General features: G+C 29.0%; 3 protein-coding genes across 4 annotated transcripts; 1 reads left to right on the forward strand and 2 right to left on the reverse strand.

Annotated features, from left to right (window-relative positions):
• Positions 1-6: 6 nt before the first annotated feature.
• On the reverse strand, positions 7-2,603 carry LOC132946968 (alpha-ketoglutarate-dependent dioxygenase alkB homolog 6). Its single transcript, XM_061017106.1, has 5 exons — positions 1,434-2,603; positions 1,185-1,361; positions 1,016-1,123; positions 868-957; positions 7-301 (listed from the first exon to the last, which is right to left on the reverse strand). The coding sequence occupies exons 1-5, from the start codon at positions 1,659-1,661 to the stop codon at positions 23-25; spliced, it is 882 nt and encodes a 293-aa protein (XP_060873089.1). The 5' UTR covers positions 1,662-2,603; the 3' UTR covers positions 7-22.
• A 244-nt stretch (positions 2,604-2,847) lies between these two features.
• Positions 2,848-6,047, forward strand: LOC132946966 (acetyl-CoA acetyltransferase, mitochondrial). The gene is made up of 10 exons (XM_061017102.1): positions 2,848-3,464; positions 3,536-3,581; positions 3,685-3,837; positions 4,310-4,424; positions 4,493-4,686; positions 4,770-4,974; positions 5,034-5,119; positions 5,175-5,363; positions 5,555-5,712; positions 5,777-6,047. Exons 2-10 carry the CDS (start codon positions 3,558-3,560, stop codon positions 5,895-5,897), a joined length of 1,245 nt encoding a protein of 414 aa, XP_060873085.1. The 5' UTR covers positions 2,848-3,464; positions 3,536-3,557; the 3' UTR covers positions 5,898-6,047.
• A 266-nt stretch (positions 6,048-6,313) lies between these two features.
• On the reverse strand, positions 6,314-10,788 carry LOC132946963 (alanine--tRNA ligase, mitochondrial-like). 2 transcript variants are annotated; one of them, XM_061017099.1, is made up of 15 exons: positions 10,538-10,788; positions 10,078-10,293; positions 9,849-10,022; positions 9,646-9,794; positions 9,412-9,576; positions 9,204-9,345; positions 9,007-9,134; positions 8,792-8,945; positions 8,440-8,692; positions 7,933-8,368; positions 7,679-7,869; positions 7,196-7,596; positions 6,848-6,999; positions 6,597-6,789; positions 6,314-6,537 (listed from the first exon to the last, which is right to left on the reverse strand). In XM_061017099.1, exons 2-15 carry the CDS (start codon positions 10,270-10,272, stop codon positions 6,346-6,348), a joined length of 2,925 nt encoding a protein of 974 aa, XP_060873082.1. In that variant the 5' UTR covers positions 10,273-10,293; positions 10,538-10,788; the 3' UTR covers positions 6,314-6,345. The 2 variants fall into 2 exon arrangements, with proteins under 2 accessions (XP_060873082.1, XP_060873081.1); XM_061017098.1 differs by having other exon boundaries at positions 10,378-10,788.
• Positions 10,789-11,976: the final 1,188 nt, after the last annotated feature.

Consider the following 11,976-nt stretch of genomic DNA (forward strand, 5'->3'; position numbering starts at 1 on the left):
TTGTGTTTTAAAATTAATGAGTTTATTTTTTTATCACCAACGAGTTCAAATTAAATTTAGATACTCTAGGTACATTTCTAATAGTTAATGAAATACGTTTATTTCTTGTCAATGGAATTCCATTTTGTATATTTGATCCACAATATGTTATATTGGATATTTTATCGTCAATGATATCATTGGTAATCTCTTCAATGCCATGCATATATTCAGTATACATTTTATCCTTTAAAATGAGTAAACTTCGTCTTTCCAACAATAAACTGTATACTTTTTCACTTGATACAACTTCAATGTCAGTCTAAAAATGATAAAATACTGTTTCAAAGATAATACATTTTAATTTTTAGTTACCTAATAAAAAGATTTTATAGTATTATAATTAAAGATTATTAATTTAATTTAGGATACATTTTACTGCTCTAGAACATAATCTCCTATCTATTTTATAGTTGTAATTTCTTAAACTAATTTATTATACACATACATTGGTAAAAAATATAATATAAGTTTTTAAAAAAACGCTGTCTTATAAAGACTTAAAATTGTTAATATTTTTTAAAATAATGATTAGTCGTGATAAAAGAATCACCCATGAATTGAGATATTTTGTCCTATTACATAAAAAAGGGAGACATTTTGTATGTTTTTCTAACATTAAATCCTATATTGATAATAAGGAAGTATTATTCTGAATTATATTTTATCAACTTTGTAAGCAATAGGTAGTTTATAATTTATTAAAAAATATGTTAAGATACAATAATTTTATTATCTTTATGTAAAGCAAGTATAACTTTTTAATAATTTTATCACAGATGAACAAAAAAAAAAAAAATTATAAATTTAATATTAAAATAATCTTACCTTAAGTGGCTTATAAAAATTCAGTACGGTATGAGATCCACAGTTAATAGTACTTATAGTAGGGAAAAATAAACTTCCATCTAAATGTGGCTAAAGAACAACATTGGTTACAATCTAATAATGTTTTATGCTTATCATACATTTATACCATGATTCCTTGTCCTGATAAGTATTCATTAATTAACACATGGTTTGGTCTGTTAGTCCTAGGAAATACTTGTAGACTTTCTACTCGATCAACAAATCCTTTTAACCACTACAACGTGCAATTTAAATTATACTCCATAGTTGCAAATAATTAAGTGAATCATACTTACATCAGGAATTGTTTCGGGTATGAGTCCTTTGGCATGAGGTATACCTCCCCAATTTTGAAGTCTTCTATTTTTCAATTGACACCATTTCGGTTTTGGCGCACTATTTACTTTATCCATTATATATGTTTCCTGTTCTTCAGTTATAAAATTTGGTATATAATAAGCTGCATCATCGACCTTAAAACAACAGCAGAAATTAATACTAGTTGTACTATATCTAATATAACACTACTATTTAAGTATAATTACTAAAGTCAACTTATTATCCTTCAAATCAATATTGTCCATTTCAAAATTATATCGTAAATATCTATAAAAAGTAATCGAAACGATCACAAATCCCGTACGGATAAACAGTATATCATGACAAAACGTTGTCACGCATGAAGTGATAAATTTAAACTGAATTTTGACATTGATAGCGTAAAGAATTATTATGCAAATGTGGAGTATTCCGTGTTTGTACTTTTGTAGCATGAGATATGTTTATTGTTTACTGTTTTATGATAAGATTTATATTTTATAAGTATCATCACGAACACCAGTCGCGCATGAAAAAAACGTACTGAAAATCGAAATAAGTCGCACGATTAAACGGCCACAGGCTGCGCTGCGTACGCTAACGTTGCTACTTTAACCTGTGTATATATATTTTTTTACAATATATTATGTGCATTATTTTAAACCATAAGTCATAACCCTCTTCAGATTTTATAGCTTGTACGATTATGCGTTAATATCACGATTAAAGATAAATCGTGGTTTATATATGTGATTCGTATCTATTTTTTTTTTATTTTTGTGTAAATAATTAAATTATACAATCTGTTAACCCTAGATCATATTATTATAGTGTATGATCTAAGCTTGTTAACACTGTTTATAGTTATTTTGTATTTTATATTTTATACCTATACCACGACAAATTTAATTTATTTTAATTTGTCATGACCTATACGAAATTGTGATTTTATAGTATTAGAAGATATATCTTTGTTCACATCACAGAATCTAAAATCTATATACTATCTAGATAAGGTACTCCTATACATAGATAATATAAGATATTATCTATGCTCCTATATAATTTATATTGTTATCAAGTGAAGCTCAGCTGTCGACGGCCGCCATATTTTTCTCGGCGGCAAAACATTTCATTCATTGTACAAAATGTATTAGGAACAACATCGTTTTTACTTTTTAATGGTAAAATAAAATAGTCATAAAAATTACTAACATAAAATATTTTTTTGTTTTTAAAACTACAGGTTCAGAAATAATAAAATACAATACAAAATAAATCGTAATTAATCGTATTTGTCATAAGAAATACCATGCAATTGCCCCCCGACCTTAATGTTTCAATTCACGGTGGGAGTTAGCTATCTAGTAGCTGAGCCCAATACTATCATAGATAGTATTATCTATCTTGATACACCACTCAGTCAACTCTCGACAAACATGTGTTTTCTTGAACGATCGTTTCATATAGATATAATATATAATATAGTATCGTTACACTCAAATTTGTTTCTTAAGAATAACATGTTTATGAAATATACACTTCTGCACATAAATAAATGCGTAATCGTACAAGCTATAAAATCTAAAGAGGGTCATGCTTCTAAATAATGCATATATTTTTAAAAAACGCTAAAACATGAATAGTCTCTATACTACGCGGGTTAAAGTAGCAACCCCAGCCTACGCAGCTTGTTTGATCGTGCTACTAATTTCGGGACGTCATCTGAAGCACACGACAATCATTGCTATCACCGAATACTATAGATTAGTTTAGTACTAGATGTTACTAGGTGCAAAAAACTCGCATAGTGCAGTAACTTGGAACACAAAATTAGTAATTTAGTGCACACTGCCATAGAATAGCTGGTGGAACAAAAAAAGTGCACTACTGCAGCTCAGCTGCTGCTAGTGTGACGTGGTGGAATGCGCTATTAGAATTAGATTAACCAACCTGTTAATACAACAAGATAACGTGATAATTATTTTCATAACTTTTTTTCTACTTTGAACTTTGATCTTTACCACCGTAGACTGTTCAGTTATCTTTATTCTTTACACTTTGAGATGTCCTATCAAGAAATAATCATCACTTGTTTTTAGTTTCAACTATTCATTAGCCTGCTGGTCAGCTATTACCATTGTTATTAGCTTGTGTAATAGCGATCAACGAAAGGAATCTTCGAAAAACATTTTTATTGAAATCTGATATTTTAAAGTTGGATAGGAAAATAATTTAATAGTATACAAATTTAAACTGTAAGTAAAAATATTTATCTCTATTTAGAGTTAACAGCTAAAACAGATTTTAACTAATTTATTTTGTATAGTGTTAACAATAAAACCATTATCATGATGAGATTTAAAACAGGAAAGGTAATATGCTAAGCTAAGCTCTTCAAATATATAATTTTAGACTCAATATTTGAAATATAAAGAATTTACTTTTATGATTTTTAATAAAATATTATTTCAATAGTGCTTAATAAAAACTTGTACCCGACGATCTTTATCAACAACCTCAAATATGAGAGATGTTTTTATTGTCAGTGCTACTAGAACTCCAATTGGTTCTTTTGGTGGATCATTGAAGAGTCTTTCTGCTACTAAACTGGGTGCTATAGCTATACAGGTGAGTACATAGTATTTTAAATACTAGTTTTAACGATAATTCATAAGATTAACATTTTTTTCTATACAAGTTTTTAATACTTAATTTATATTAATAGCATAAAATTAGAACTTGGAATTCTAGAACTTTTGAAACTAAAAGTAATACTTACACACATTTTAGACTAAAATTTATAAGAAACAAATACAATTAAGACAATTAAAAAAAAAAAAAAACAAAAGTGCATAACTGCATAGGGTAATTTTCATTTGTTTCAAGAAATGAACAATTTTCATATCAAAAAATTTTAATATAATATTTAATTGTTGAATGATCTTGGGATAATCAATTAGTGTTAAGTATTTAATTTTATATTTTTAGTGAAATGACTGACTAATATTTATAATTGCACATTTATTTACTTTTATTATTTATGGTATTGTTAAATGAAAACTGTTAAATCAATTAAACATTAACTTTATTTTTGCAACAGGCTGCTGTTGAGCGATCTGGAATTTCAAAAGATGAAATTCAGGAAGTTTTTATGGGAAATGTATGTCAAGGTGGTGTTGGACAAGCGCCAGCAAGACAAGCAACAATATTTGCTGGTGAATTACTGAATTATTTTAATTATTATGCTTAAACATTTTACCAAATTACTATGATCAATTCATAGGATTATCTAAATCAACTATATGTACAACAATAAATAAAGTCTGTGCTTCCGGAATGAAGTCGGTCATGTTGGCTTCTCAGAGTCTTATATGTGGCCATCAACAAATAGTAGTTGCCGGTGGCATGGAATCTATGTCTAATGTACCATTTTATCTAGCTAGAGGAGAAACAAAATATGGCGGTGTGAATTTATCTGTTTGTTTATTATTTATATACGTTTAACATTCTTACAAATATAATATATGTTAATATTTTTTTTTTTCATTATACTCTATTAGGACGGAATTGTGTTTGATGGCTTAACTGATGTATACAACAAAGTTCACATGGGCAGTTGTGCCGAAAATACTGCTAAACAATGTGGCATTAGTAGAATACAGCAAGATGATTTTGCTTTAAGCAGTTACAAAAAAAGTGCTGATGCGTGGAAACAAGGACACTTTGCTCAAGAAATTGTTCCAGTAAATGTTCCTCAAAAAAGAGGTAACAAATGTCTTTTTTTTTTGTAAACTAATGACTAAAACTAATTCAAATATTTAAAGGTAAACCTGATATTGTTGTGTCCGAAGATGAAGAATTTAAAAGAATAGATTTTGAAAAGTTTAAAAAATTGAATACGGTTTTTCAAGTAAATATTATTATCTTTTTTTTTTTATATATATTTTTTTTTTTTTATATTTTAGAAAGAAAATGGAACTGTAACTGCTGGAAATGCATCAACGATTAATGATGGGGCTGCAGCTTTAGTATTGACAAATGAAAATGTTGTAAAAAAATTAAATTTAAAACCTTTAGCTAGAGTAGTTGCATTTCAAGATGGTGCAACCGACCCTATTGATTTTCCTATTGCTCCAGCATTTGCTATACCCAAAGTATGTATTATTACTTTTTTATAGTATACTTTAATTATAATTATGGAGAACAGAATGCCTTTGTGGACTAATTATCTCCGGCAGCATCACTCTCTGGGCAAACTATTCATTTTTCCAAATATAAAGCAACATTCTTAAGAAAAAATATATTATCATTATTAATTATTGGAATTTATTGATTTTTATTCTAGTTGTTAAGCAAAAGTGGTATATCGAAAGATGACATTGCATTATGGGAAATAAATGAAGCTTTCAGTGTTGTGGTTTTAGCTAATATAATGAAACTAGATCTCGATCCATCTAAAATCAATGTACATGGTGGAGCTGTTAGCTTGGGTCATCCAATAGGGTAAATATGTCACTTTACGATGTACATAATTTGATAAATTGTATCAAAAAAAACTTTTTTTTAGGATGTCTGGTGCCAGGATTGTGGTGCACTTGGCTCATGCATTAAAACCAGGACAAAAGGGTGTAGCTTCTATTTGTAATGGTGGTGGTGGAGCATCATCAATTCTAATTGAACGACTATAATTTATAAGAAGTATTTTTGCTTCATTCACAAATATTATTATTTAATATTTAATTATTGCAGTGTAGTTATGAGTTAAGACTGCAATTACTTTTCTTTTCATATATGTATTTAAATCAAATTATTATTATATTTTATTTTATTTAAAATTATATTTTACAACCATTTATTTATTTAAATCAATTTGACTGTGCCTCGGCGCGACGCAGTGGCTGAAATCAATTACGCGACATGATTGAGAGTAAGCAACAGCTGCTGACACTAGTTCTCGGATGGATGACCACCCAGGTTCATAGTACGCAAAAACCTTGACACACATACATGTGTTTCTAACCGACCATTCCAACCCTACTCTACCAATCTACATGCTAATGACCTCAGTCATCAAAGCCTTAAACCAAATAAAAAAAAAAATCAGTTTGAAGTTTTGAATAGGATTTTTAATCTTTTTCATATATTACTAAAATAGTTTTTTTTTACATCTCGAATCACATTATCTATAAGCTTTAATGCCATATATTTATCTACTTGTTTTACTTTAAATTCAGTAGCTTTGAACTGGATTTTGTTTTTAAATTTAATTGGTTTAATATCAAATTTGTTCCAAAAATTGTTTAACCAATTTACATCCTCTGGGTGTTCCTACAACAAAATATTATTAAAACAATCTATTCATTCTATTCCTTAATTATGTGATATACCTTTGGAATTCGTAAGTATACATGGATGTGCTCTTTATTGTAAGCTAAAAATAAACAAGGTATTTCACCACAAATATGTATAATATTTTCAAAATCATAACAATTGTCATTAAGGTAGGCAACATCACATTCTACATAACCCACAGCATAACTATCTTCGCATAATATTTTTACTGCATCACCTAATATTTGCCTAAATACAATAGATTAGTCAATTCCAATACAATTATTATAACATTAAAATTACTTACATCTTTTTTTCTTTTGTTAATTTCTGAATTTTTCTTTCAATAGCAAAGATTTTCTTATTTATTTGAATTTGATCTTTCAATGGTATATAGTTTTGAGGAATATTTTTCAGTTCTGATTTTAATTGGTTCATATTATCCATCAACAGATTCACCTTAAGTTTAAAATGTTTAAAAATATTGATTAAAATAGTAAAATCTCATTAATATGTTTCCACTTAAAAAGTGATATCAAAATATTATATGAATTGGGTGCAGTCACTAGAATTAGTGAAAAAATTATAAGTTTTTATTTTTTTTATTGTCCTATGATTATCATCTTAAGGCATTTTACTTTATTGAGTAATTTACCTTTGTTGGAGAAATATTATTTAAATTAGTTGAATTTGCCAAATCTTCAACAAAATTTGATTTTCCTAATAATTGTTGACCAAAATCACTCGCATTTGTACACAGAGGCCCAGTTACTGCCATTATGGTACATTCATTAATGTTACATTTATATTGGACTATAGAAAAATCAATCACATCTAAAGTATTTTGTACATGTGTACCACAACATGCTTCTCTTGATATATATGAATCATCAACATTGCTATACATATCTATTAAATGTACTTCGTCTGGATACACTTCTCCAGGAAGTAATGTGACATTAATTTGGTTTAAATCATTAGATGTCACTGTTGTTCTTTTAACTGATACTGCAGATTGTATTACACTTTTAACTTTTTCTTCTATCACTAAGGCGTCTGTACAATTAACATAAGGATAACATGTAATCATTAATGTCAACAAACTATAAAATCAAATATCTTGTTAACAATAGTTTACCTTTTAGTGAAAACGTTTGACCAAAGAGCGCAAATGTGAATGACATAAAATCTTTTTTGACACAACTTGACAATTGAGTAGTAACAACCAAATATGAGTTTAAAACAGAATTTAATATATGAACTGATGAGTGAGCTCGCATTAGACCAAGTCTATTGTTTGAATCAACTTGAACATGTAATTCCTTTTCACTAAAAATGTATTCACATATATAATATTAATTTTTGAAACGGCAATGCAAAAATAAAAAGTACCTTAATAACATGGGCCAATCTCTTGATTTAATATGATGCAACACAACACCATTTTCTTCAATTTTGTCTACGCCAATAACATCAAACACTATTCCGTTGTTAGTTGTAACTATACCTATATCATTTTGTTGTCCACCAGCTTTACAATAGAAGGACGTTTTATCCAACACTAACGAAACCATATCTCCTTGCTGTTTAATATCAGGCTCAGTCACAATGTTACCATTAATATCGACAATTGCTAGAAGCTTAGCAATAAGTACTGGTGATAAATATGATTCATTATTATTGCGAATAACTTCATACTTGAAACTGTCATCAGTTTTAGGTATATTTCCTGTCATGTAATTGTTTGATTTTTTTTCAGTATGTTTAATGGTTTTTATTTGCAATTTTTTTAATTTTTCATCAAGTTCATTCCAACTCACTGGTTTTCCTAGAATATCAAAAAAATACATTAAAGTTACCTATATTAAATTAATAATAATAAGGACAATAATAATTTACCCATAACTTCAGCTAGCCTTCCAATTGTTTTCTTTTCAAGACCAAATGCATCATACAATGTAAATGCTGGTATATTGCTCATATTTTTGTGTTTAATTAAGTAATTGCAAGCTGGCACAAATCCAGTACATTCTTCATACGGATTAAAACTTTTTAACATTGGACATTCTTCAACCATCATTTTCCAATCTTTGGAAACAGATATTCTTAGTTTGTTAAATATAGCGTATTCGTGTTTAATTAAATGTTTGACCTAAAAGTGAATACTGATATTTAATTACTTAAGATTATATAGAAAATTTAAATTTCACTCTTTATAGATTAAAGAATATTATCATAACTGTAATATAACCTTTTCATTGTTTTTAATCAACTCTGGATACACATTACCAAGACTATTAGAAACTTCATTAGCTATATCACACATCAAAGTATAGCCGGGCTGAATTTTGAAATTTGTTTCAGCCAATATAAATGACTTTCGTATAAGTCTTCTCAATTTATGACTGAAATAGTAAAAAACACCTTAATTAACAATTCAAAACTTAAAATTATTAAAGAAACAACTTTTGACTGGGTAACATATTATCCGAGAGTGCAACAGTAATCATCCGTCCGTGGTCTGCTAATACTCGATAGTAAGTATCCAAACCCGTGCCGTCATATAATCCTGTGTACTTTGATATTCTGCATGCCTAGTAATAATATAATAACATTTCAAAATTAAAAATGTTATAGTTTTGTTAGTTGTAATAATTTCTTACATTAAATATAATGTTGAATATAGAAGAAAATAAATCTGTATCGTAAGTAGATGTTTTATCTTGCAACACCATTGTCAAGCGTTCCAATCCCATTCCAGTATCTATGAAATAATTTGGTAACTTGCGCATAGTATTTTTTTCTCTACATAAAATCTAATTCATTAACGGTTAACTTAAAATCAATTTTAATGAAAAAGAAAAAAACTACCGAGAATATTGTATGAAAACAATGTTCCAAAGTTCAATAAGATTTTTCCCACCAGAAGGAGGATAATCAATGTGTATTTCTGTACAAGGCCCGCAAGGTCCTGTTTCTCCCATTTCCCAAAAATTATCATTTACTCCATTCATAACAATATGATCATCATTTACACTGTAACAATACATAAATATTAAATAATGTCAAGTTTTTTTAGTTTATAGGTAAGTAAACAATATTAACCCAATATGTTTCCATATCTGAAGAGTTTCATTATCAGCTTCTACGTCAAGTGTTGTATCACCATTAAATACGGTACAATATAATTGCTCAGTGGGTATGTTAAAGGGTGGCAAGGTCAATAAATTCCAAGCCAGATGACATGCTTCTGCCTATAAAAATAAAGTTTTACAGATTTGCCAAACTCAATTTAAATTAATTTCAACCTTGCCATAGTGTCCAAAAGACCAGTTTCCGAGCATTTCAAAGAATGTATGATGGTAACCATCAGAACCAACAATATCCAAATCATTGTGTTTACCACCAACCCTTATACACTTTTGACTATTGGCAACACAATTGGCTGCTAATGTTCTTTGACCGAGTAACACACTCTTAAACTAATAAAAAAAAAAATCATCAATACATTTTTCTGTATAATTATAATATGTTTACCTGACACATTCCAGCATTTACAAAGGCTATTGTAGGATCATTGTATGGTACTACTGGACTAGATTTAATGTACTTGTGATCATTCTCTTTCACAAAATAATCAATGAATCGATTACGTATTTCATTTGAAGACAAAAATGACCTAAAACGTTTCCTGTTATCAACATTTAATGGTTTCAACTTGAACTTGATCATTTTTTTATTTCTTCTAAATATCTATAAGAAAAACAAATACTCTGGTAATTATGCATTTTTATATTATAATCTGTGGTATAATTATTTAAATAAGTATATTTTTACATTTTATAAATAAAAACTGCAGATAGCATCACAGATTAACACCGTTATTCTACATTTCTGTGGAAGACGCCAGCCAAATATTTTAGTTCATTGTAAATTTGTAACTTGTAAGTAATAACAATTTCAAAGCTGAACGAGAGTACCAGATGTAATTATATACCTTTTCTATGAGCAGGCATGAGATGTCTTAGAGAGCCGCCTCTTACAGTCTCACTGCCTCAGTGCCAGAACCTCAAGCCCTCTTATAATAGTCTAGTGCTCCCGAAGTCTGGTTCCGGTACTTTATAGTAATCATGACAAAAGACAAATGTAGTTTGTCACGAGTAGGTGGTACTAGCAAGTTGGGGCCAATCTTGGATCATATACTATAGGGACCAATTCACCAATTTTTCCAATTCTGGCAATGGGCAATATTGAGCGTAGATAATAATGATAATATAATCTGTACCAGTGCTCTACTCGCCGGGCCTGTAAAACAGATAAGGTTCTTCGTTAAAGAGAAACTAGATAGCGATGCAGTCGTGGCGCCGTTAGAGTGTCTCACGAATTAAGATAATAATATATACCTTATAAATCTTAATTCGTGGAGTGTCTTGATCATAGACCTATAAACTAATGGACAGCGCATATAGAGAGAGGTCAGTGGTACGATCATAGAGTAACAGAGAAAAGAGAACGTGGGGGGAAATACAGTATTATAGTCTCCATAGACGTATGATTACCCCCTTCATGTTCTTTCACTTTCACTCTTCTCACTCTTCGTTCTTCCTTCTTTCTTTCTCTTAGATGATTCCCGTGCATTGATGGCATGGCGGAGTGGAATGCGCTGTCCATTAGTTTATACTTTTATAGGCCTGTGGTCTTGCTAGAGTTGTTGATGTTCGTAAGCCGCTAAAAATAAGTCAAAATATTTTGAAAATGTTATGGTGCATAGAAAATGGTAATATAAATACTTAGTCAAAATTTCATGTATCTACAGAAATTTGTTTTGGAGATGCACCAAATACCCAAATTTGATTTCACGTAAAATTTCCAGTTTTCCTTAATTTTTCTTTTGTTTTTCACGGCGCTTTTGAAAACTACTACAAAGTATTTACTTTTGACCCCCCAAAGTACCAACTAGATTCACTTTCCTATCAGAAAAGATACTGTTAAGAAAATTTGTCTTTTACTGTCCTAAAAGGTGATGACAGATTCAAAATAAAATTTTAAAAAAACACATCATTGTAAAATCAATACATTCATCGCCAGACACGTATCCAGGGGGGGTCCACAGGGTTTGGACCCCCCCCCCCCCGAAATTTTTCTGTACTGGCATATAAAGTCATTATTCTTATAATTTAATTCAAAATAAAATATTATAGAACATCGATATTTGTACCATCAATAGACAGTTTCATTTTAAATTTGTAAAACCGTTTTCAACAAAACAATGTTGTTTTATCATCAATTGAAATCCTATGCCAAAATTTGCTTTAAACGAAAATGTTTCGAAACTTAAAAATCTAAACATATTTTACAAAGATCATATATCTGAAAAAGTGGTTGAGTCTGAATTTTTATTATGGTTTGAAAAATGGATAAATGTAGAAAAAAAAC

Source organism: Metopolophium dirhodum, chromosome 6 (assembly GCF_019925205.1).
Source record: "Metopolophium dirhodum isolate CAU chromosome 6, ASM1992520v1, whole genome shotgun sequence".
NCBI classification, from domain to species: Eukaryota; Metazoa; Arthropoda; class Insecta; order Hemiptera; family Aphididae; genus Metopolophium; species Metopolophium dirhodum.

What these genes read in the sequence shown, in the direction of transcription:
- LOC132946968 (XM_061017106.1), bottom strand. Translation starts at nt 1,661, where the DNA reads ATGCTACAAAAGTACAAACACGGAATACTCCACATTTGCATAATAATT. An exon ending in AGGATAATAAGTTGACTTTA is followed by an intron (nt 1,362 to 1,433) that starts GTAATTATACTT and finishes TGTTGTTTTAAG; the next exon opens with GTCGATGATGCAGCTTATTA. An exon ending in TATCAGGACAAGGAATCATG is followed by an intron (nt 958 to 1,015) that starts GTATAAATGTAT and finishes GTTGTTCTTTAG; the next exon opens with CCACATTTAGATGGAAGTTT.
- LOC132946966 (XM_061017102.1), top strand. Translation starts at nt 3,558, where the DNA reads ATGATGAGATTTAAAACAGGAAAG. An exon ending in AAATGTTCCTCAAAAAAGAG is followed by an intron (nt 4,975 to 5,033) that starts GTAACAAATGTC and finishes AAATATTTAAAG; the next exon opens with GTAAACCTGATATTGTTGTG. An exon ending in AATTGAATACGGTTTTTCAA is followed by an intron (nt 5,120 to 5,174) that starts GTAAATATTATT and finishes TTTATATTTTAG; the next exon opens with AAAGAAAATGGAACTGTAAC.
- LOC132946963 (XM_061017099.1), bottom strand. Translation starts at nt 10,272, where the DNA reads ATGATCAAGTTCAAGTTGAAACCATTAAATGTTGATAACAGGAAACGT. An exon ending in GTTTTCATACAATATTCTCG is followed by an intron (nt 9,346 to 9,411) that starts GTAGTTTTTTTC and finishes GATTTTATGTAG; the next exon opens with AGAAAAAAATACTATGCGCA. An exon ending in TATACTTACGAATTCCAAAG is followed by an intron (nt 6,538 to 6,596) that starts GTATATCACATA and finishes ATTTTGTTGTAG; the next exon opens with GAACACCCAGAGGATGTAAA.